This window comes from Aquarana catesbeiana, linkage group LG02, assembly GCF_042186555.1.
Source record: "Aquarana catesbeiana isolate 2022-GZ linkage group LG02, ASM4218655v1, whole genome shotgun sequence".
Lineage (NCBI taxonomy): Eukaryota > Metazoa > Chordata > Amphibia > Anura > Ranidae > Aquarana > Aquarana catesbeiana.
Genome location: NC_133325.1, coordinates 709,390,938 through 709,416,147, shown reverse-complemented (window position 1 = coordinate 709,416,147; position 25,210 = coordinate 709,390,938). Strand labels below are relative to the sequence as shown.

Below are 25,210 nucleotides of genomic sequence, written 5' to 3'. Positions count from 1 at the left end.
AGTGTGAATGGAGCCTAAGAGCCAGATGACTAAGAACCTCACCTGCATCAGATTAGGCTCAGCATGGCCACCCCACAACAACTGATGCTTATTGGGCTTATTGATGAATACTACAAGCAGCAGCCCAATGGGTGCTTTTGTCCTTGAGAGCTCAGTCACACCAAAAGCGGATTTGAAATTGTGCGACTTCACCTGCACGATTTCAAAGCCGAACGTCAGTGCGACTACAGGTGCTACTTGGAAGACATCTGTGTGACTTCATGCACAGATGTCTATGCAAGTCACACCTGAACTTGCAAAAAAGTAGTGTAGGAACTATTTTTTTTTTAATCGGTGCAACACTGATGGATTCGGAGTCGCGCCAATTCGACCCCTTCCATTGTGGACAATAGGGTGCGACTTATCATGCAAATTGAAACCATCATATCAGATGACAAGTCGCACTGGTGTGACCGGGCTAAACGCTCGGCAAAACAAACTCAGTCTGATGCACGCAGATCCCAAGTGGCTACCCATGATGCAATTTGTTCCTGCCCTGAAGCGACTACACCAAGGGTGCTCAATCTTTTGAAGAGCGAGGGCCACTTAAGCAATTTGGTAAAGGGGTTGCGGGCCACAATAAAATTAAATGATTCAGAATTTAGATTTTTTTTTAATTTTGGAGTAGCATAATAAAGATTTTAAACAAACAATCAGCATCATATTTCCATGGGTCCAATCACTGTTGGATGTTTACCTACTATTACATCTTGCAGGTGTGGTGCACTTTCTGACATGCAGGATATAATAGAAGTCTAGGGCTCAGAGCAGCTAACCAGCAAAAAAGCTGTAGATGCACAGTGCTGCACCCGTGAATCAGTGTGAAAGCAGCCTATTGGTTGTTAACCCTTTTATAAGTGTCAATATGCCCAGCGTATGCGGTTAATATACGGACCTTCTTTTCCTCTTACATCTGCTGCCATCCCTCTCTAGGCTGCCAGTAAGGATTAGAGGTAAAGTGCACTTGGCATTACTCAGCTTTGGACAGGAACCAGCACTACAGAGGAAGCATGAGCTTATGCTGCTCCTGCTCCCTCTGAAGCCACCTGCACTCTGGGAGGCAGATCGGCAAACCCAGATCGTCAACAGGTTGCTGACCCCGGGCATGCTCTTCCCTGGTTTGAGGTTGTGGGCCACACGTTGCCTGGGCACCCCTGGACTACAGACAGAAACCGATTATATTCCCACATAAATAATGTCTGCACACTGTGGGGTCCTATTTATAAAATGTCACTCCAGCAAAATTCACACTTATTTTGGGTTGTAAAGAAATGGATTCACACATTTTTACAACTGCAACCAATATTAAATAAATAAATAAATAAATAAATAAATAATAGATGAGAATTTTGGGTCAAAGTTGTGTTGAGAAAAATAATAAAAATAAAAGGAATCCTTTAATCCTGAATAATTCAGGATATAGAGATATAGATTGATATCTCCCCCCCCCCCCCCCATCCATCCTTTCCTCTCTCTCTATCCATCTCTTTTTTTATATAAAAATGTTCTTGTTGAATTCCTGATCAGAAGAAATATATAGATCTAGACACTCAATATGCATTTCTCCAAATCGGGGGAAAAAAAAACCCAGAGACATACCACTTCTTAAACTTAGGATAGAAATCAGGGCTGTGTTTATCACAGGCTTCCTTCAGAGTCTGATGGAAATGCAGCACATCCTCCTTGTTCAGGTAAGTTGGGGTCAGGTCTGTTCCACCTCCAAACCACCACTGCTTGGTGCCTGAGGAAGACAGTATGAGGAGTGATGAGCAATGGGAAAAACAAAAAAAACACACTTTTTAAGGCAAGAATTGGAGGAAGTTAAAAGGTTATGCAATCACAAAACTCTTGTTTTGGACAAAGCAGGGAAGGGCCAAGATCCAGGTCGGTGTATTTTTTGAAGTCTGTGTCCATCTCTGGATATTGCATGTCACTTTCTGTCCCAATGAGACAATAGGAGATAAGGACACCAAAGTCAGAAACCCTTTCCCAAGCAAGCCATACAAGGTTTAAATTTCACTTGACTCCTGATGAATCCATGGAAATTCAAGCTGTAGGCAGCTCTGTCAGCACCACTTGGCTCGACAGGTCAATTTTTTAATCTACTTTTTGTCAAAGGAGCCAAGTGGGAAATTGTTGGCCAAACAGTGACTGCATCCAATAAGAAGCAGGCATTTTTTGGATATTCAGTAATGTCTGGCTATAGACAAACTAGGTAAAAGAAAAAAAAAAAATATGATTTTTATAACAGTTTACCTATAAAATCCTTTTCTTTTGAAGTACATCACGGGACACAGAGCCATAGTAATCACTATGTGGGTTATAGGCCACCTTCAGGTGATTGACACTGGCACACCCTAAACAGGAAGTTGCCTCCCTACATAACCCCTCCCATACCGGGAATACCTTAGTTTTGTAGAAAAGCAATACACGTGTATACTAGAAAGAGGGGCGGGACCTCTGTGCCCCCTGATGTACTTCAAAAGAAAAGGATTTTACAGGTAAGCCGTTATAAAAATCCTATTTTCTTTAACCGTATATCACGGGACACAGAGCCATAGTAATCACTATGTGGGATGTCCCAGACCAACTGAGGGGAGGGAGACAACAGAATTAGGGCAACATGAGACTAGGAGTTATACTGCTGCCTGCAGTACACTGTGCCCACCTGATAGAATCTGGTAAATGTATGGATAGAAGACCAAGTTGCGGCCTTGCAGATTTGAGCCATGGAGGCTTAGTGATGCACTGCCCACGGAGCACTAACAGCCCTAGAGGAGTGAGTTTTGATTTGAGAGGGTAGAAACTACTTCTTTAAATCATAAGCTTGAACGATCATTTGTCGAATCCATTTAGAAATGAAGATTTTCTACCTTAAAGTAGATATTACTGGTGAGCGGGGAAATATGCCCACGGAGGTATGCACCCTTGACGTCAAAAGTTCTCCTCCTTGTAGGATGGAGACAACTGATTGGATTGACTCCATGCGAAAAAAAGAGTGGATATTCAGAAATCAGTTTAGATTCTTGAGATCCAGAATGGGTTTGACATCTCATTCGATTTTGCCGTGAAAAGGGTTTAACCACTTGCCGACCGCCTCACGCCTATATACGTGAGCAGAGCGGCACAGGCAGGCAAAATCACGTACCTGGTACGTGATTGCCTTCCCGCGGGCGGGGGGTCCGATCGGACCCCCCCCGGTGCCATCGGCGGTCGGCATTTGGTTGGGAGCGATGAGAGACGAGGGGGAGACCATCCGATCGTGGCCCCCCCCTCGCGATCGCTCCCAGCCAATGAGAAACATCCCCTGCCTCTGTATAGTACACAGAGGCAGAGGATGTGATGTCATCTCTCCTCGGCTCGGCAGTTTCCGTTCCAGCGCCGAGGAGAGAAGACATGTAAGTGCACCAACACTCACACACACAACACAGTAGAACATGCCAGGCACACTAAACACCCCCGATCCCCCCCCGATCGCCCCCCGATCCCCCCCCAGTCACAAACTGACACCAAGCAGGTTTTTTTTTTTTTTTTTTTTCCTGATTACTGCATAGTGTCAGTTTGTGACAGTTAGTGGTAGGACAGTGAGTGTTATCCCCCTGTAGGTCTAGGGTACCCCCCTAACCCCCCCTAATAAAGTTTTAACCCCTTGATCAACCCCTGTAGCCAGTGTCGCTAAGCGATCATTTTTCTGATCGCTGTATTAGTGCCACTGGTGACGCTAGTTAGGAACGTAAATATTTAGGTTCGCTGTCAGCGTTTTATAGCGACAGGGACCCCCATATACTACCTAATAAATGTTTTAACCCCTTGATTGCCCCCTAGTTAACCCTTTCACCACTGATCACGGTATAACTGTTACGGGTGACGCTGGTTAGTTCGTTTATTTTTTATAGTGTCAGGGCACCCGCCGTTTATTACCGAATAAAGGTTTAGCCCCCTGATCGCCCGGCGGTGATATGCGTCGCCCCAGGCAGCGTCAGATTAGTGCCAGTACCGCGAACACCCACGCACGCAGCATACGCCTCCCTTAGTGGTATAGTATCTGAACGGATCAATATCTGATCCGATCAGATCTATACTAGCGTTCCCAACAGTTTAGGGTTCCCAAAAACGCAGTGTTAGCGGGATCAGCCCAGATACCTGCTAGCACCTGCATTTTTCCCCTCCGCCCGGCCCGGCCCAGCCCAGCCCACCCAAGTGCAGTATCGATCGGTCACTGTCACTTACAAAACACTAAACGCATAACTGCAGCGTTCGCAGAGTCAGGCCTGATCCCTGCGATCGCTAACAGTTTTTTTGATAGCATTTTGGTGAACTGGCAAGCACCAGCCCCAGGCAGCGTCAGATTAGCGCCAGTACCGCTAACACCCACACACGCAGCATACACCTCCCTTAGTGGTATAGTATCTGATCGGATCAATATCTGATCCGATCAGATCAGATCTATACTAGCGTCCCCAGCAGTTTAGGGTTCCCAAAAACGCAGTGTTAGTGGGATCAGCCCAGATACCTGCTAGCACCTGCGTTTTGCCCCTCCGCCCGGCCCAGCCCAGCCCACCCAAGTGCAGTATCGATCGATCACTGTCACTTTTTTTTGTAGCGTTTTGGTGAACTGGCAAGCACCAGCGGCCTAGTACACCCCGGTCGTGGTCATACCAGCACTGCAGTAACACTTGGTGACGTGGCGAGTCCCATAAGTGCAGTTCAAGCTGGTGAGGTGGAAAGCACAAGTAGTGTCCCGCTGCCACCAAAAAGACAAACACAGGCCCGTCGTGCCCATAATGCCCTTCCTGCTGCATTCGCCAATCCTAATTGGGAACCCACCGCTTCTGCAGCGCCCGTACTTCCCCCATTCACATCCCCAACCAAATGCAGTCGGCTGCATGAGAGGCATTTTCTTTATGTCCTCCCGAGTACCCCTACCCAACGAACCCCCCCCAAAAAAGATGTTGTGTCTGCAGCAAGCGCGGATATAGGCATGACACCCGCTATTATTGTCCCTCCTGTCCTGACAATCCTGGTTTTTGCATTGGTGAATGTTTTGAACGCTACCATTCACTAGTTGAGTATTAGCGTAGGGTACAGCATTGCACAGACTAGGCACACTTTCACAGGGTCTCCCAAGATGCCATCGCATTTTGAGAGACCCGAACCTGGAACCGGTTACAGTTATAAAAGTTACAGTTACAAAAAAAAAGTGTAAAAAAAAAAAAAAAACACAAACAAACAAAAATAAAAAAAAATAGTTGTCGTTTCATTGTTCTCTCTCTCTCTATTGTTCTGCTCTTTTTTACTGTATTCTATTCTGCAATGTTTTATTGTTATTATGTTTTATCATGTTTGCTTTTCAGGTATGCAATTTTTTATACTTTACCGTTTACTGTGCTTTATTGTTAACCATTTTTTTGTCTTCAGGTACGCCATTCACGACTTTGAGTGGTTATACCAGAATGATGCCTGCAGGTTTAGGTATCATCTTGGTATCATTCTTTTTAGCCAGCGGTCGGCTTTCATGTAAAAGCAATCCTAGCGGCTAATTAGCCTCTAGACTGCTTTTACAAGCAGTGGGAGGGAATGCCCCCCCCCACCGTCTTCCGTGTTTTTCTCTGGCTCTCCTGTCTCAACAGGGAACCTGAGAATGCAGCCGGTGATTCAGCCAGCTGACCATAGAGCTGATCAGAGACCAGAGTGGCTCCAAACATCTCTATGGCCTAAGAAACCGGAAGCTACGAGCATTTTATGACTTAAATTTCGCCGGATGTAAACAGCGCCATTGGGAAATTGGGGAAGCATTTTATCACACCGATCTTGGTGTGGTCAGATGCTTTGAGGGCAGAGGAGAGATCTAGGGTCTAATAGACCCCAATTTTTTCAAAAAAAGAGTACCTGTCACTACCTATTGCTATCATAGGGGATATTTACATTCCCTGAGATAACAATAAAAATGATTTAAAAAAAAAAAAAAATGAAAGGAACAGTTTAAAAATAAGATAAAAAAGCAAAAAAATAATAAAGAAAAAAAAAAAAAAAAAAAAAAAAAAAGCACCCCTGTCCCCCCTGCTCTCGCGCTAAGGCGAACGCAAGCGTCGGTCTGGTGTCAAATGTAAACAGCAATTGCACCATGCATGTGAGGTATCACCGCGAAGGTCAGATCGAGGGCAGTAATTTTTGCAGTAGACCTCCTCTGTAAATCTAAAGTGGTAACCTGTAAAGGCTTTTAAAAATGTATTAATTTTGTTGCCACTGCACGTTTGTGCGCAATTTTAAAGCATGTCATGTTTGGTATCCATGTACTCGGCCTAAGATCATCTTTTTTATTTCATCAAACATTTGGGCAATATAGTGTGTTTTAGTGCATTAAAATTTAAAAAAGTGTGTTTTTTCCACAAAAAATGCGTTTGAAAAATCGCTGCGCAATTACTGTGTGAAAAAAAAAATTAAACACCCACCATTTTAATCTGTAGGGCATTTGCTTTAAAATAATATATAATGTTTGGGGGTTCAAAGTAATTTTCTTGCAAAAAAAAATAATTTTTTCATGTAATCAAAAAGTGTCAGAAAGGGCTTTGTCTTCAAGTGGTTAGAAGAGTGGGTGATGTGTGACATAAGCTTCTAAATGTTGTGCATAAAATGCCAGGACAGTTCAAACCCCCCCCAAATGACCCCATTTTGGAAAGTAGACACCCCAAGCTATTTGCTGAGAGGCATGTCGAGTCCATGGAGTATTTTATATTGTGACACAAGTTGCGGGAAAGAGACAAATTTTTTTTTTTTTTGCACAAAGTTGTCACTAAATGTTATATTGCTCAAACATGCCATGGGGATTTGTGAAATTACACCCCAAAATAAATTCTGTTGCTTCTCCTGAGTACGGGGATACCACATGTGTGAGACTTTTTGGGAGCCTAGCCGCGCACGGGACCCCGAAAACCAAGCACCGCCTTCAGGCTTTCTAAGGCCGTAAATTTTTGATTTCACTCTTCACTGCCTATCACAGTTTCGGAGGCCATGGAATGCCCAGGTGGCACAAAACCCCCCCAAATGACCCCATTTTGGAAAGTAGACACCCCAAGCTATTTGCTGAGAGGTATAGTAAGTATTTTGCAGACCTCACTTTTTGTCACAAAGTTTTGAAAATTGAAAAAAAAAAATATATATTTTTTCTGGTCTTTCTTCATTTTCAAAAACAAATGAGAGCTGCAAAATACTCACCATGCCTCTCAGCAAATAGCTTGGGGTGTCTACTTTCCAAAATGGGGTCATTTGGGGGGGGGTTGTGCCATCTTGGCATTTTATGGCCTTCAAAACTGTGATAGGTAGTGAGGAGTGAAATCAAAAATGTATGCCCTTAGAAATCCTGAAGGTGGTGCTGGGTTTTCGGGGCCCCGTACGCGGCTAGGCTCCCAAAAAGTGCCACACATGTGGTATCCCCATACTCAGGAGAAGCAGCTGAATGTATTTTGGGGTGCAATTCCACATATGCCCATGGCCTGTGTGAGCAATATATCATTTAGTGACAACTTTTTGTAAATTTTTTTTTTTTTTTTGTCAATCACTTGGGACAAAAAAAAAATAAATAAATATTCAATGGGCTCAACATGCCTCTCAGCAATTTCCTTGGGGTGTCTACTTTCCAAAATGGGGTCATTTGGGGGGGGTTTGTACTGCCCTGCCATTTTAGCACCTCAAGAAATGACATAGGCAGTCATAAACTAAAAGCTGTGTAAATTCCAGAAAATGTACCCTAGTTTGTAGACGCTATAACTTTTGCGCAAACCAATAAATATACGCTTATTGACATTTTTTTTTACCAAAGACATGTGGCCGAATACATTTTGGCCTAAATGTATGACTAAAATTTAGTTTATTGGATTTTTTTTATAACAAAAAGTAGAAAATATCATTTTTTTTCAAAATTTTCAGTCTTTTTCCGTTTATAGCGCAAAAAATAAAAAACGGCAGAGGTGATCAAATACCATCAAAAGAAAGCTCTATTTGTGGGAAGAAAAGGACGCAAATTTTGTTTGGGTACAGCATTGCATGACCGCGCAATTAGCAGTTAAAGCGACGCAGTGCCGAATTGTAAAAAGTGCTCTGGTCAGGAAGGGGGTAAATCCTTCCGGGGCTGAAGTGGTTAAACAAAACCTCAACCCAGCTCTTTCATGTGGACCAGCATGACCACTCTTTGCCAAAGGATGGTCCAATGCTAGAAAGATATTCTTTTCTCTGGAACGTTTGATCTGAGAATACAAGGAGATGGGAACTCTTGAAACCCCAGATTGTACTCTAGAGCTATTGAAGAAGCCACCCGTCTGTCTCGACATTCTTTTTGCCAGACCCTTGAGAACTGCAGAAATCCGCCCCCCCCCCCAAGCGAGAAGGGGCACCCCCTTATAAGGAGGCTTTAGTATCTTGTGTGTAGGTTTCTTTTATCCCTGGGCTTGACCCTGAGGATTACCTCTTGAACTTGACAGCGGAAGCCGTCGTGGCTGCCTGAAGGCTGATGCCCCTGGAGAAGGAGCTTGTTTAAATGAAATACATTCACTTCTTTTCTTAAATGGCAAAGGGGGTACCTTTCCACTAGAAACTCTTTGGATGAATTTTCCAAGATATCCCAAACAGCCGTTCACCGCAAAAAGGAAAACCAGCCAGGAGTTTGTTTTTTTTTCCCCATGATGCTTCGGCTGACCAAATTTTCAACCATAGTATTCTATACATATGTACCAGCCCAGTGAAAGGCGTGAGGCCTGAAGATAGAATCTCTCATAGCGTCTATTGCCAACATAAAGCTACTAGGAGCTTGCCAGATCCTGGGCCTGCTGAACAGGGATAACCTTGAGCACCTGTTTAAACTGATCCCTCAAGGATTTGATATATACCAATTACTGTCAGCACAGGCTGAGACACTCAAGCTGTCAGGAAAACAATATATTTTTTTTTTGTTTTTTTTTCAAACTTTAAAATCAGAACATATAGCAGCGTCAATTGCTGGCATCTTTAGTAAGTTTTTTACCTCCATAGAATAAAGTGTGAAAAAGTTTAGGAGGGAAAAAATGCTTATCTGGGTGATCCCACTCAGAATACATAAACTTTCCCAACAATAAAATGTACAGGAAAGGCATGCACAGCTTTGAGGAGGCTCAGAAGAGGAGTCATCAGCCTCTTCACGATCCCCTGGGAGAAAACATCTTCTCCCGCCCCCATATCCTCAGTTTGAGGGTACTTGGGTAATGGAATGGAATCTGTCACATTTTAGCCCAATCTGGGATGCAATTAAAGCCGCTAACCTTTTTCCCCCCATCTTATCAAGGCTGAGGAAAAACCTTTTTAGAAATATAGGCAGGGGCTGCAGTGTTGTAAACATTCCATGGCCCCTGAAGGCTCACTCTGACCAGCCACCCCCTCTCAGGGGAGGATGCCATTGTAGAGATGAGTTTTAGGCTTTCAGAGCTTGAGGGAGATCCCTTTAGCCCTCTTTTGGAGCGTTTACCCCCTTCCAACCATAGCCCGATGCACAAAAGCAGAGGTACTACTAGAAGGATCGCATCAACTGCTTGAGCAAATAGTCCAGCAACTGCCGCTGCTATTAACGCTCAGCCTGATGCTAATAGTAAATGTGTCAATAGGAATGCCCGTGCCACCAAACCATTTACATGCCCCTCTTTGCTCTTGTGTCCCTCTGACAACTTGCAGCAGCAAGAATGGAGCATTTAAAACCCACTCCCGCGCCAGACGTTGGAGGACGCCAACGCCGCGCTAAGTCCCGCCCCCTCTTTTACATCGCACCCCCCCATCCTTTTTTTTTTTCAAAAGAGAGATTTCCCGCGTGAGCCTCCGATCCGACTGTATTGGCTTGTGTGTGAGGGAGAGATGGCGAGGAGGAGACCTAGACAATCTGCCGTGCAGGGGCGGTATGAAAGCAGAGCGGCATGCCAATCGTTTTTAGCTTTTCCCTTCCCAGGCAGAGGGGGGAGAGCTTTGTCAAGGGGGGGGGGTGTCTTGTGGAAGAAAAAACCCCCCTTACCAGAGGTCTGCCTGCTAGCCAGAGGAAAATGCCTGTTGCTTCCTGACACAGCGTGATCTCTGAGGAAAGCATGAGAAGGTACGTGCTCCAGACAGCCCCCAGTGGTGACTCTTAGGCATGACATTTACTTTTTTTTTTTTTTTAAAAAGGGAGACATTTCATAAGAAAATTTAAATTCCTTAGAAAAACTCCACTTACCATTCCCGCCGCAGGGTTTTCTGTGGTAAAACCAACAGACCCAATCTTCACCCTTCACGGTGGGTTCTGTTAACAAACCTTCAGGAACTGGGGACCCTCGGAGAACCCACAATCCTGGACCTGTAATAGCAACCCGCCAGTTAAAGTTTATGGCTGAAAATACCAAAGTACTGGACCCGGGGTCCAGCACTCCAAATAGAGAAGCGTTACAAGCAAAACCTCGTTTCTTCGGACACGAGGCCCGGGTACCATTCAATTCGGCCTAAAAGACACTTTGAATGGATCCGGCTGCATAGCTGACCCCAGCAAGGATTGCTCCGGTGGAGCTCAGCACAGAACATCTTTACTCGTGACCAACACCTTAGACACTAGCGAAAAAACTGGAGGTACTCCTGGTATGGGAGGGGTTATATAGGGAGGCAACTTCCTGTTTAGGGTGTGCCAGTGTCCAGCACCTGAAGGAGGCCTATAACCCACATAGTGATTACTATGGCTCTGTGTCCCGTGATGTACAATTAAAGAGAATAGAAAGAACAGTCTATCCTTTTGAAAAAGGCATTGCAAGTCCTGTGAGGGTGTGCTGTATTCATATTAGAAGATAGGTCTAAAATGTGAGTAAAGGGTTTGTACAAAAACACAAAACAAACTGCTTATGCAGATAAAGGGCACTGCACCTGTAAATAAAATAACCTGGGCAGCTTTGACTAAAGGTAAATAATGCCCTTCCTTGCTATAGGCCATTTGCATACCTTCTAAAGCCTGGCTGAAAAACTCCCAGAGATGGCATTATCCCATCCTGCCAAAACACAATCACAGCAAATCGATGATAGAGATATAGATATAGAGATTAAAAAAAAAAAAAAATTGGCCAAGTGTTTCTTAGCAAGGTCCTAGCAACAAGGCAAAACAGGATTATACTATCTCTGTTTTTTTCAGCCAGGCTCCAGGAGGTACATAAATTACCTACACCAATAGCAAGGGCATTATTAGGCAAAGCTACACAGTTTGTTTTTATCTACAGACATCCCTTACCTGCATAGATAGCTTTTGGTAAAGGTCCCTTTAAAGCAAAAGCATGCTTCCAGAGGTGGGAGACAGCAAGGTACTGGTGCATATAGCTTCAGTGGCCTTCAACACTGGATACAATTGAGGGGAAACGCTGATGATGTATTTTCTTAACATATTCCATTTGAATTCTCTGGGTTCTCAGTTTACTGTACACGACAGTTTTAACACATTAGATAACTAAAATCTAAAAGGTCCAACACAGGTTATAAATAGAATACAGAACATACTTTTCAAGCACAGCTGACATTTTCAAATTCTTACCATCAGCCTCCTCAATTTCAAAGTATCTGTAGTTGAAGTGGATGGTTGGGACATGGGGATTCTTGGGGTGGATAACCGAACTCACTCCCATTGCAGAGAAAGGCAGCTTCCCTGAAGGACAGACAGAAGGGGGAAAAAAAAAAAAAAGAAAAAGAAGAAATCTCCATTTACCATTGATATACACATTTACCATTCAAAGAATTTATAATTCTGTACAGCCAACCTTGTGGTTTACAAACATTTCCCCAATTAGCTAAATCAGAAAAATCAACTACTTTGCTCTAAAAGGAAATCAGCTTCCATCTTATCCTCCAACCTGCACATTGCATAGTGAATCAGCATCATTACCTCCATCCAGTGCGCCTAATTAGGCCACATTCACACAGGCACCCTTATCCATATGAAGGGCTGCCTTCAGCAGCTCAAGATGCACAGGTATTCCATGCAGGCAGCCTGTTTAAATCAATGACAGGCAGCTGGCTGTACAGATCACACATACAGGGAGTGTACATCTGTGCAGGTCTAGAGCATGATCTGTGCACCGGACCCATACTGATTTGCACTCCGGGATGGGTGAGGAAATCTGTACAGCCGATCACCTCTCACTGATGCAGGACAGGCTGCCTTCATGGAACTCCTGTGCATCCCGGGTAGCTGAAGAAGGCCCTTGACACGGGTGTATGAATCCATACGCCCATGTGAATGAGGCCTTAGGGCATGAAGGGCAAACCATGACTAGTGCAGGCTTCTGTTTCTGACTTGCACAACTGTACATCACCAGAACGACCAAACAAGCTTTGGTAGGTAAAATTATTAACTATATGGCAAATACAGTATGGCAGCGATGCTGCATAAACAGTAACTGAGCGGTGTGACTTTAAAAGGATAAGTTCACCTTTTTCAAAATAAACGCACATCTTTTTGCAGGTAAAAAAAGCGTGCATTTATTATTTGGAGCCTGTAAAGTATTCCCCCATGATCAGCAAATCACAGGTGCAATCTCAAGCTCCTGCAGACTGTCAGTATAGCTGTCTTCTGGTACTTTGTATGGGAGGGCAATTACTGAATCTAAAAATTCAAAGCGACTCATGTGATTGGGCATGTAATTGCCATCATCCCTTGCAACTTGAAAAAGTATGAAAAACCTCTATTGTGGGATTTTCAAGGCAATGAAAAAAAATATATTTTTGAAAAAATTCATTTTATAGATAGAAAAAAAAATTCCATAAAAATCTCAAACATATTACATACGAATATTAAAACATTATATATTGAAAGAGGAGATGAAGTGATACTTTAATCTAACGTGTTTCAATAGGTAATGGTTATTAAAATCTTCATCAGGGATATTGTATCACCATCTACAGAAAATCAAAAATACAGCATTTTAGAATTGCATGCAAGAATCACATTCAATACACATAGATGTCATCCATAAGTATACAAAAATAATTATGTATTGAAAAGTAAGTTATCAAAAATTTTTGTTTAAGTGCCCCAAAATTTTTGGATTTTTGTACCCGGCCGTCCTGTAGAAAACTAGGGTATACTGTGTGATTTTTGGACCTCCTTTGCTGATATCATGGGGCACCTGCCATTTGATTAATTATGTATTGAAAAACCCCCGTTAGACTTACCGGTAACGGTATTTCCAGGAACCTTCCAGGACAGCTACTTGAGAGATGATCGACTCCGCCCTCTACAGGAAACACAAATCAGAATTTAAAAGGCCCCTCCCTTTCCTCTGACCCTCAGTTGTTTAGAAGATCAAGTAACCTCCAACGAAGGTGCACTCGGCAGAGGAAAAAAAAAATAGAAAACATAAAACACACCACCATCAGGAAAACATGGTTGACCAGTGAAAAAATAGAATAGGGTGGGAATATAGACGCTGTCCTGGAAGGTTCCTGGAAATACCGTTACCGGTAAGTCTAACGGGGGTTTTCCCCCCCTCACCTTCCAGGACAGCTACTTGATGATAAGCAAGATTTAATACCTTAGGGAGGGACGACAGCCTGAAGCACTTTCCTACCAAAGGAAAGGTCCTGGCTGGAAAGCATCTGAACTCTATAATGCTTGACAAATGCATGAGAGGAGGACCAGACGGCAGCTTTAGAGAAATCTTCCCATGAAGCTCCCGCTCTTTCTGCCCATGATGTGGCCATGGATCTCGTTGAATGGGCCCTAATTCTAGAAGGAGGGGTGCGACCTGACGCTTTATATGCCTCACAGATAGCTCCCCTAATCCACCTAGCAATAGAACTTTTAGATTCATTGGACCCCTTCTTGGGGCCACTGAACAAAACTAACAGTTGGGAGGAAATCCTAAACCCACTGGTCTTTTCTAGATAAAGTAGAAGACACCTCTTAACGTCTAAAAGACCAAACCTTTCCTCTTCCGCATTTTTGGGAGAGGTGCAGAAACTAGGGAGAACTACCTCCTGGGACCTATGAAAGTTGGAAGAAACTTTGGGTAAATAGAGTGGATCGGGTTTAATCACCACCCTGTCCTCTAAAATCCTCAGGAAGGGATCTTTACAGGAAAGAGACTCTAGATCCGGAATCTTTCGCCCTGACGTAATAGCCAAAAGGAAGGACAATTTCAAAGAAATCATTTCCAGGGAAGCCTCATGCAAAGGCTCAAAAGGAGCCCTTGTTAGTGCATTTAATACCAACGACAGATCCCAGGGAGGAACATGTTTACGGATCCTGGGAGTATACCTAGATCTGGCTAAAAGGAACCTCCTGACTAAGGAATCTACCGCTAGTCTTCTCTCTGAAAATAAAGATAGGGCAGCAACCTGAACCCTAAGGGTGTTGACAGAGACCCCTTTTCAATCCCTCCTGTAGAAAATCTAAAATGCAGGGAATGGAAAAAGAATCTAAACCAGATTTCCTTTGCCAGGAAATAAAAGTTTTCCAAACTTTCCCATAGATTCTTCTTGTGACCAATTTACGGCTGTCCAGAATGAATAACCCTCTCTGAACATCCATTTAACTGTAGGATGCGCCGCTCAGCCTCCAGGCCGTCAAATGAAAGGTCTGAGGGTTTGGATGCAATACCGGTCCCTGATGGAGTAGATCCTTTCGAACTGGAAGGGGCCAGGGAGGATACACAGATAGGGCCTTCAGAGAGGAGAACCAACTCCTCCTGGGCCACCAGGGGGCAATCAGAACGACTTCTGCTCTGTCCTGAATAATTTTCCAAAACACTAGGGGCAAAAGGGGAAAAGGAGGGAAGGCATAGGCCAGGCTGAAGTCCCAAGGGAAGGACAGTGCATCCGTCCCCAAGGACTCTGTTTCTCTCTCCAGAGAGAAGAACGCCGGTAGTTTCTTGTTGAGACTGGAGGCAAAAAGATCCACTGTGGGGAGACCCCATCTTAGCACCACCTCCTGGAACGTGCCTTGATGTAGTTCCCAACTGCTGGAACTGATGCTCACTCTGCTCAGAAAGTCCGCCAGCACATTTTCTGACACCTTGGTGTGAACTGCCCTTACTGAAAAGCCACAGATCTCTGCCCAGGACAGAATCTGCTGCGTTAATGACAGAAGTGATTCCGAGTGAGTGCCCCCTTGCTTGTTCAAGTACGCCACTGTTGTGGCATTGTCTGAAAATATTAAAAGGTCTTTTGAATAGACCCTCTCTCCCAGAGACATAAGTGCTTTCCTCACAGCCAGAAGTTCTCTGAAATTCGAGGAGCGACCTGCTTCCTCTGACAACCAGGCTCCTTGAGCCTGCCAACCCTGTGAGTGAGCACCCCAACCCCACAGACTGGCGTCTGTGGTAATCTTGATCGGGCAATGTTGTGCCCAATCCTTCCCCCTCTGCAGATGTTCTCGCTGCTCCCACCAGGCGAGATCTAGAAAATTCCCTTCTGGTAGTTTTACCAGCTGATCCAGAGAATTTTTCCTGTGATCCCAATGGAGCAAAAGAAAAGCCTGAAGGGGTCTGGAATGCAATTGAGCCCAAGGCACCCTTGGAATGGCTGCAGTCATTAGGCCCAGCAACTGCATGATTCGCCAAAGGGAGGTCTGAGGGAGCAGTTTGAAGGTCTGCACAGAGAGAAGAATTTTCACAATTTTCTCTTCGGGAAGAAAAATCTTTAGGGCAGCAGAGTCTATTAGATAACCCAGAAAAAGTATGCTCTGTGAGGGTACTAGGCAAGACTTCTGTTGGTTGACTTTCCACCCTAATTTTGAAAGGTCCGCAAAACCAACTGTAGGTCTTGAATAAGGGACTCCTTATATAGTTACATAGTAGGTGAGGTTGAAAAAAAAGACACAAGTCCAACCTATGTGTGTGATTATGTGTCAGTATTACATTACATATCCCTGTATATTGCGGTCATTCAGGTGATTATCTAATAGTTTCTTGAAGCTATCAATGCTCCCCGCTGAGACCACCGCCTGTGGAAGGGAATTCCACATCCTTGCCGCTCTTACAGTAAAGAACCCTCTACGTAGTTTAAGGTTAAACCTCTTTTCTTCTAATTGTAATGAGTGGCCACGAGTCTTATTAAACTCTCTTCTGCGAAAAAGTTTTATCCCTATTGTGGGGTCACCAGTACAGTATTTGTAAATTGAAATCATATCCCCTCTCAAGCGTCTCTTCTCCAGAGAGAATAAGTTCAGTGCTCGCAACCTTTCCTCATAACTAAGATCCTCCAGACCCTTTATTAGCTTTGTTGCCCTTCTTTGTACTCGCTCCATTTCCAGTACGTCCCTCCTGAGGACTGGTGCCCAGAACTGGACAGCATACTCCAGGTGCGGGCGGACCAGAGTCTTGTAGAGCGGGAGAATTATCGTTTTATCTCTGCAGTTGATCCCCCTTTTAATGCATGCCAATATTCTGTTTGCTTTATTAGCAGCAGCTTGGCATTGCATGCCATTACTGAGCCTATCATCCACTAGGACCCCCAGGTCCTTTTCCATCCTAGATTCCCCCAGAGGTTCTCCCCCCAGTGTATAGATTGCATTCATATTTTTGCCACCCAAATGCATTATTTTACATTTTTCTACATTGAACCTCATTTGCCATGTAGTCGCCCACCCCATTAATTTGTTCAGGTCTTTTTGCAAGATTTCCACATCCTGCGGAGAAGTTATTGCCCTGCTTAGCTTAGTATCGTCTGCAAATACAGAGATTGAACTGTTTATCCCATCCTCCAGGTCGTTTATGAACAAATTAAATAGGATTGGTCCCAGCACAGAACCCTGGGGAACCCCACTACCCACCCCTGACCATTCTGAGTACTCCCCATTTATCACCACCCTCTGAACACGCCCTTGTAGCCAGTTTTCAATCCATGTACTCACCCTATGGTCCATGCCAACGCACCTTATTTTGTACAGTAAACGTTTATGGGGAACTGTGTCAAATGCTTTTGCAAAATCCAGATACACCACGTCTACGGGCCTTCCTTTATCTAGATGGCAACTCACCTCCTCATAGAAGGTTAATAGATTGGTTTGGCAAGAACGATTCTTCATGAATCCATGCTGATTACTGCTAATGATATCATTCTTATTACTAAAATCTTGTATATAGTCCCTTATCATCCCCTCCAAGAGTTTACATACTATTGATGTTAGGCTAACTGGTCTGTAATTCCCAGGGATGTTTTTTGGGCCCTTTTTAAATATTGGTGCTACATTGGCTTTTCTCCAATCAGCTGGTACCATTCCAGTCAATAGACTGTCTGTAAAAATTAGGAACAACGGTCTGGCAATCACCTGACTGAGTTCCCTAAGTACCCTCGGATGCAAGCCATCTGGTCCCGGTGATTTATTAATGTTAAGTTTCTCAAGTCTAATTTTAATTCCGTCCTCTGTTAACCATGTAGGTGCTTCCTGTGTTGTGTCATGAGGATAAACACTGCAGTTTTGGTTACTGAAGCCGCCCGATTCACTCGTGAAGACTGAGGAGAAGAATAAATTCAATACCTTTGCCATCTCCCCATCCTTTGTAACCAGATGTCCTTCCTCATTCTTTATGGGGCCAATATGGTCTGTCCTCCCTTTTTTACTGTTTACATACTTAAAAAATTTCTTGGGATTTTTTTTGCTCTCCTCCGCTATGTGTCTTTCATGTTCTATCTTAGCCATCCTAATTGCACCCTTACATTTCTTATTGCATTCTTTATAAATTCTGAATGCTGTGGATGATCCCTCAACCCTGTATTTTTTGAAGGCCTTCTCCTTTGCTTTTATATGCATTTTTACATTGGAGTTAAGCCATCCAGAAGGTTTGTTCGCTCTTTTAAATTTATTACCCAATGGGATACATTGGCTAATGCCCTTATTTAATATGCTCTTAAAGCAAACCCATCTCTCCTCCGTATTCTTTGTTCCTAATATTTTATCCCAATTTATGCCTTTTAGCAAGGTTTGTAGTTTAGGGAAGTTGGCTCTTTTGAAATTCAGTGTCTTTGTGTTCCCTTCATGTCTCCTATTTGTGTGATTTATACTGAAACTAAATTGACCTGTGATCGCTGTTACCTAAATTGAATTTTTGAACTCCAATCTGTAACCCTTTACCAGAGTTTGAAGGATGAAGGGATTGGTGGAAATCTCTGCCCATTCCTTGATGAAATGGCACAATCTTCCCCCTACCCCTAACCTGGCGTCACTGGGTATTCTCGGAAGGGGCTGAAGGAGCAAAGGGAGTTCCTCCTCGAGTTTGCCTTTGTTAAAGGACCATTTCTTTTTAGCCTGTTGCCTGTTGGCTTTAAAATTAGCCTTGTTTTGGAAGCCACGCAAAGGCCTTTTATTCTGCGGCTTATTCCTTTGGAAAGAAGGGATTCGACTACCTTTCTCAGAGGAACGAGATAAGACTTCTTCTAAGGAAGAACCAAACAGTTTAAAGGAATGCCACAGAGCTTATTTTTTGGAGATAAGGTCACCTTCCCAAGATTTAAACCAGATAGCTCGCCTAGCTGAATTAATGAGAGCCGAAGCCCTAGCTACGGATTTCACTGAATCTGCTGCTGCATCAGCTAAGAAGGCGACTGACTTGGCAATGAGTGGGAGGGATTCTCTAATCTCTTCCTTGGGGGTGTCAGATGCCAGAAGATCTTCTAGACGCTGAACCCATACATCTAAATTTCTGGCCACACAGGTAGATGCTACCGCTGGGCCTAAAGAAAAAGCTGAAGCATTCCAGGCCCTATGCAGCAATGAGTCGGCCTTCCTATCCATTTGATCCTTAAGGACCCCAGAATCCTCAAAAGAAAGATCTGATCTTTTGGATACCTGCGACATAGAAGCATCTAATCTAGGACACTTAAAGAAAACCTCCTCAAAGTCAGGATGAAAAGGAAATCTTCTTTTGTGTCCTCTGGATTGGAACAACCTTTTTCAGGTTCTTTCCATTCAGATAGAATCATGTCTCTAAGAGACTGATGTACCGGAAAAGTTCTAGATTTCCGTCCCTAAAGGCCCGTATACATTTTATCCTGTACAGATTGAGCATGCTGTGGCATCTCAATCTGCTCTGAGGTATAAATTGCTTTTAATAGTTCATATTTCAATATGCTCAACTGGAAAGAGATACTTGGATGAGCTACCTGTATCTTCCTCTGATGCAGACTTTTCATCAGATGAAGAGACTGAATTCTCACCCTCCTCCAGATCAGAGGTATTGCGTGAACTAATAGTCTAAGATACTAATAAGGGAAGGGACTTGGCAGAGGTTGAAGGATCTTGAGCTATGGGTCTAGAAGAGGGAGGGCCTATACTAGTAACCGAAAAAGAATCCACTACCCCCTTCATCGAAGTCATTAACTCCCTAAAGGAGGAAGACTCTGAACTAGCTCTGGGTGGGATACAATCCACACAAAATAGCTTTTTATAACTATCAGAGAGCCTGGCTCTACAGTTCCCACATTTCTTCTTCACCGGTTTGGCCTTGGGGGCAGTATGGGACCCGGATGCTGCCGCTGGTTCAATACGAGCGGACGTTCCATCCTCAGACCTGTCCTCAGGCTTCATGAAGCAAGCGGAGAACGGTCGAAGAGAAGACTGCAGCTGTACCGCAAAAACTGTGCCTAGAATGGCGTCATGTGACTACCGGTTCCGGCGCCATCTTGCTGCATCACCGGAAGTCCTCCTGACGCCATCTTGGTACACCGGAATGAAGCAATTAGGAGGACACAGTTCCACACAGCAGCGCTGGGGAAAGGAAGGGAGTTGCCACCATTTTACAAAGGCAAGCAACCCTTAGAAATAGGAAACCCTTCTGGTACAGACCATCATCCAGGGCTTGGCCACAACTAGTCCTGGATGAAACCAGAGAAGGGGGGTCCACCAACCACAGTTACCAGACCATAAGAAAAGAACAAAACGTGTTGTTGCTCCTGGAGGGACTGGAAACACAAAACAACTGAGGGTCAGAGGAAAGGGAGGGGCCTTTTAAATTCTATCTGATTTGTGTTTCCTGTAGAGGGCGGAGACGATCATCTCTCAAGTAGCTGTCCTGGAAGGTGAGGGGGGAAAGTAAGTTATCATTTTTGTATACTTATGGATGACATCTATGTGTATTGAATGTGATTCTTACATGCAATTCTAAAATGCTGTATTTTTGATTTTCTGTAGGTAGTGATACAATATCCCTGATGAAGATTTTAATAACCATTACCCATTGAAACATGTTGGATTAAAGTATCACTTCATCTCCTCTTTCAATGTACAATGTTTTAATATTCGTATGTAATATGTTTGCGATTTTTGTGCAATTTTTTCTATCTATATTATAAATGAATTTTTTCAAAAATTTATTTTTTTCATTGCCTTGAAAATCCCACAATAGCGGTTTTTCATACTTTTTCGGGCAGTTACTGAATGACAGGAAGGATCAATGAAGTACCTAGTGAGAAGTATCCTGGCCCGCTGTCACAATGGGGGATCGGGGGCTGCTCAGTTAGTAATATGTTACACCCTATATATGGATGCAACTAAAAAGGTGAATATATCCTTTAGGGTATATTGGTGGGCCGAGGTGGCATTTATAGCCCCTGCTGTACTTCTGTTCCCTCTTGGATTTAAACGCTGCATGTTTTGGGACCTGTGTGTGTGTCAGATTACTCCATCCATCCATCCAGTCAGTTGAACAATTAACTTCTGTCTAGTTAGGGAAGCCCACATATTGGTTGAAATTTGTCTGGTCCCAGATGAACTGATTGAATTTTGATTTGTGTATTGTCAGCTTAACACGATGAACGCATCTTTGTCCCCGGCCATTCACCTAACACATAGCCCCAGGCTCTGCTATTTAAATAACCTGGAGGAGGAAGATGGATGCGATCGTAGCACTGTTGCAACACCTTGGCTTGCTGTGTCATCCCCCTTCAAGGAAAAGAATAGATTAGCTGTAGAATGAAGCAAGCACCGAGGGGAGGGGGGGGTATTTGTAAAGCCCTGAGTTGTGCCTAAAGAATAGCTCTAAATATAGCCCCAACCAATACAAACGTCATCATATGCTGTACCCCCTCCTAGGCCCAAGATGTGAACAATGCAATTCTTAGCTATTGTCACTCAAAAGTGTGTACAGGAAGGCGATGAAGGTCATAATGGGTGGGGAGGTCATTTCCACTTATTCTGTGAATAGAAATCCAACTGTGCCATGAGAACAGTATATTGTCAGAACACAGGTACACACCATGGAAGACCTCCTACCATCTTTGGTTTGAAGGTTCTTTCCTCTACTCTTCATCTGCTGGATGGCTTCTTGTGATAGGTATCCATGGACCACAGACACATTGACTCCCGCCTTCTCAAACACCTTCCCATCCTGGAGAACACAGCTGATACCTCCACCACCTGCAAGAAGAACGGGGGGAGCTTTAATGATAGAAATATTCAATGTGGACATGGAAAGGAACGGAGAACAATAGATTTGTATTCTATATAGGAGATAACTGAAGGTAGAATCAGATATATCCAAGTACCAAGAATCAGTTAAATTTATATGTACCAATTATAGTGCAGATCTTTTGTTCTATCCCTGAAATTAATACATAGAAAAAAAAAAAAAAAAAAAAAAAAAAAAAAGGAGGGTTGAAATAATTTTTTTAATAAATTCCACTTGGCAAGCCCTTCTTACAATGCACTCCCTTCATTCATAAGCACTTTAAGAAGCTCAGATCCAATTACATTTGGATGAATAACTCATAAAATCAGTCCCTGACAGAGAACACGAAGACCCAGAAAAGCCCCAAGTCTGAGTTCTCCAAGTCAGCGATCCATGGGATTGAAAGCCCCGAGGATACAAGGGAGCGGAATGATGACAGAACTATGGTCTCCAGGAGGACTACATACATCTCACCACCCCAGATATGTCATCCACACTCACCTACAAGGGCTCATAGAAATCCTGTATTATAATAATACATTCTCTAAACACTTAAAGCAGAATTAAACCCAAAACGCAATGTATTGCAGCTTACCAATAACTAGATGTGGTGGCTGCATTAGTTTTCTTTTGTAGGCTTTTTACCTGTTTTTCACCTGGTGATCTGGATAGTAACACACCTCCTGTATTAGAGTGCCTCCACTCTGGATGAATGACCACAGGAAGCACGGCACACAGCAGCAATGTCAGTTGGGGGGGGGTGTATTAGCAGATTTAGATGCAAAAGCCAAACTCCAGCTTACATTTTATAATAACTTACAGCTGTTTTATTTCTCTTTTTGGGATGAAGGTTTTGTATGAATAAATAAACTTGGATCATTTTAATCACCCCTGCCAGCGTTAAGTGGTTTTCCTTATCTATGTAAACTGATACATTCTGCTGGAGAGCTTGAGCTTTTGAAAAAAGCAACAGACTTGCTGGCTGGATCACCAGATGAAAAATGGAAGAAAGCCTAAAAAAATAAAAACTAATTGCAGCTTACCAATAATTAGATGTGTAGATCACATCTACACATTTGTAAGCTGCAATATTATAAATGTTTGCTTGTGGGTATAAATACCGCTTTATAGTGGAATTTCACTGAATAAGAGGTACTACTCTAAACCAGTCTGATGCAGGATTTTTTTTTTTTTTTCCTGGGAGGGGGGAATAGAGTACCATTTTATCATCTATACCCGCCTCTTCAAACCTCACCTATGAAAGGTAGTGCCAGGATTCCAGGAGCGGAGAAGAACTGTCTGTGAGAGGACAGTGCTGGACTCCAAGGACTGGTAAGTACTAAGTACCTGATTTTTAGAATGGGGCCCCATTTAGAAATAAATGTGAATGTGGAAGGCCCAGTGGGGGGGTCCCTGCGATCAGCAAGGGATGAAAGCCCCACTAAAAACCATTAGGACACGGCCACAGCTCCATATCCAGGGGCCAATCATTCACAGATAATTGCAAATGGCCCCATTAATAAATGTGATGGGGGGCCTTCTACATCATTAATAAAAACACACTGGGGGGGGGGGGGGTTCACTGATGGAGGACCAGCCCCCATTCACACCCGACTACACCCAGAGTGTAGAGTCCCATTACTTCTCTTTCTCCCTCTTCATACTTGGACTTTGAGTGTAGGGTGACCCAACATGTATGAGGTGGGTTTTTATCAGTTTTAGGTGTTTTTGGCCCGATTTTCTCCAATAGGTGCATCCATAAACTTACCATACATGTGTTTATATGCATTTTTCACCTGAACAACTACTCTTCCCCCACCCCACTCTAAAGCCTCTGCCCCCTAAAACCCCTCCATAGAACTTCTTTCCCATAGAACCCCTCAATCCCTCCCCCCCCCCCAGAACTAGAAAACTATCCCCTGAAGCACATGCAGGAACACTTGTATAAAGCTTGCAAGACTCAGGCGGGACGAGCGGGGGGAGGTCGCGATCAGCGCCCCACAGGCGGGACAAGCGGGGGGAGGTCAGCGCCCCACAGGCGGGGGGAGGACAGCGCCCCACAGGCGGGGGGAGGACAGCGCCCCACAGGCGGGGGGAGGACAGCGCCCCACAGGCGGGGGGAGGACAGCGCCCCACAGGCGGGGGGAGGTCAGCGCCCCACAGGCGGGACAAGCGGGGGGAGGTCAGCGCCCCACAGGCGGGACAAGCGGGGGGAGGTCAGCGCCCCACAGGCGGGACAAGCGGGGGGAGGTCAGCGCCCCACAGGCGGGACAAGCGGGGGGAGGTCAGCGCCCCACAGGCGGGACAAGCGGGGGGAGGTCAGCGCCCCACAGGCGGGACAAGCGGGGGGAGGTCAGCGCCCCACAGGCGGGACAAGCGGGGGGAGGTCAGCGCCCCACAGGCGGGACAAGCGGGGGGAGGTCAGCGCCCCACAGGCGGGACAAGCGGGGGGAGGTCAGCGCCCCACAGGCGGGACAAGCGGGGGGAGGTCAGCGCCCCACAGGCGGGACAAGCGGGGGGAGGTCAGCGCCCCACAGGCGGGACAAGCGGGGGGAGGTCAGCGCCCCACAGGCGGGACAAGCGGGGGACAGTCAGCGATCAGCACTTGCAGTCAGTAATCATTACATTGCAGGCACAGGATAATGATCTGATGACAGTATAAGCAGAGGTAATTGATCTACACCCCACTGACAGTAGAAGACAGTCAGATGACAGTGATCACCGGACACTGATCATGATAATAGAGGGGTGAGTGGACCCCCCCGGTTCTCACCTTCGTTCCTCTCCCAGCGGTCCACAGTGAAGGTGGCGCCCCCGTCCGCCCTCTCCAGGGCCCGGCACACCTCGGCCTGAGTCTCCATGATGAGGAGCTCCATGCTGGTCCTGGTCTCCCGGCTCTTCTCCTTCAGCTCCTGTATTGGAGTCACCGGGGCCGCCATGAACGTCTGACACCGCCGGGCCACCTCTTCCTCCTCCGACACCAAGGCCGCCATCTCAGCCCGCTGTAACCGGGAGAAACCCGCCGCCAGTCCGGCCACCACCGCCGCTCCCAGCAGGACCGAGGAGCCGGCTCTGCCCCGGGAGCGGATCGCCGGTGTGTGGAGAGCCCGGACACCTAGAGAGGGAAGCGGCCACTTCCCCCGGAGCGCCCGGCCCAACCTCGCCGCCATCTGTACGGACATCACTGGGAGCACCGCCCGCACCGAACCCGGTATATGTACACGTGACCGGGACACCGACTGTGACCTGCAGCACGTCTACACACAGGGGGCGGGCCCGGGACACAGGGGGCGGGATCTGTCACTGAGCACTGCTCTGCTACTGGGAGATGTGCTTCGTCATGTGACTGTAGTGGGAGCTTGTGTGATCAGCAGAACAGAGCCATGTGAGCGCCATGTACACGCCCACTACACACACTGTCCACTGTGCACTACAAGTACTCTTGGAATTGCAGTCGCTGTAAATCTGGGGGGACATGCAAGGAAAATTAAAAACAGGATTTTTGCTTGTACATGATTGGATGATAAAATTCAGCAGAGCTTCCCGTCATTTTAGATCTACTTCGACTGCACTTCCAAGGGCACTTGTAGTGTACAGTGGATTTGCCTTCAGTAAATAAACCCCATATGTTACCAAAAGTATTGGGACGCCTGCCTCTACAGTACACGCACATCAACTTTAACCACTTCAGCTCCGGAAGGTTTACCCCCCCCCCCCCCCTTCATGACCACGCCATTTTTTGCGATATAGCACTGCATTGCTTTAACCAA

At 45.1% G+C, this 25,210-nt stretch overlaps 1 protein-coding gene across 1 annotated transcript in view; it reads right to left on the bottom strand.

The window, feature by feature from the left end:
* Positions 1 to 24,796, bottom strand: part of CPOX (coproporphyrinogen oxidase) — a 32,785-nt gene extending 7,989 nt beyond the window's left edge. Inside the window, exons 1-4 of the mRNA XM_073616980.1 lie at positions 24,214 to 24,796; positions 21,266 to 21,409; positions 11,594 to 11,704; positions 1,639 to 1,780 (exon numbers count right to left, since the gene is read on the bottom strand). Coding sequence (XP_073473081.1) covers positions 1,639 to 1,780; positions 11,594 to 11,704; positions 21,266 to 21,409; positions 24,214 to 24,622 — 806 coding nt within the window. The 5' untranslated portion in view covers positions 24,623 to 24,796. The remainder of the gene's footprint in view (positions 1 to 1,638; positions 1,781 to 11,593; positions 11,705 to 21,265; positions 21,410 to 24,213) is intronic.
* Between the last annotated feature and the right edge of the window lie 414 nt (positions 24,797 to 25,210).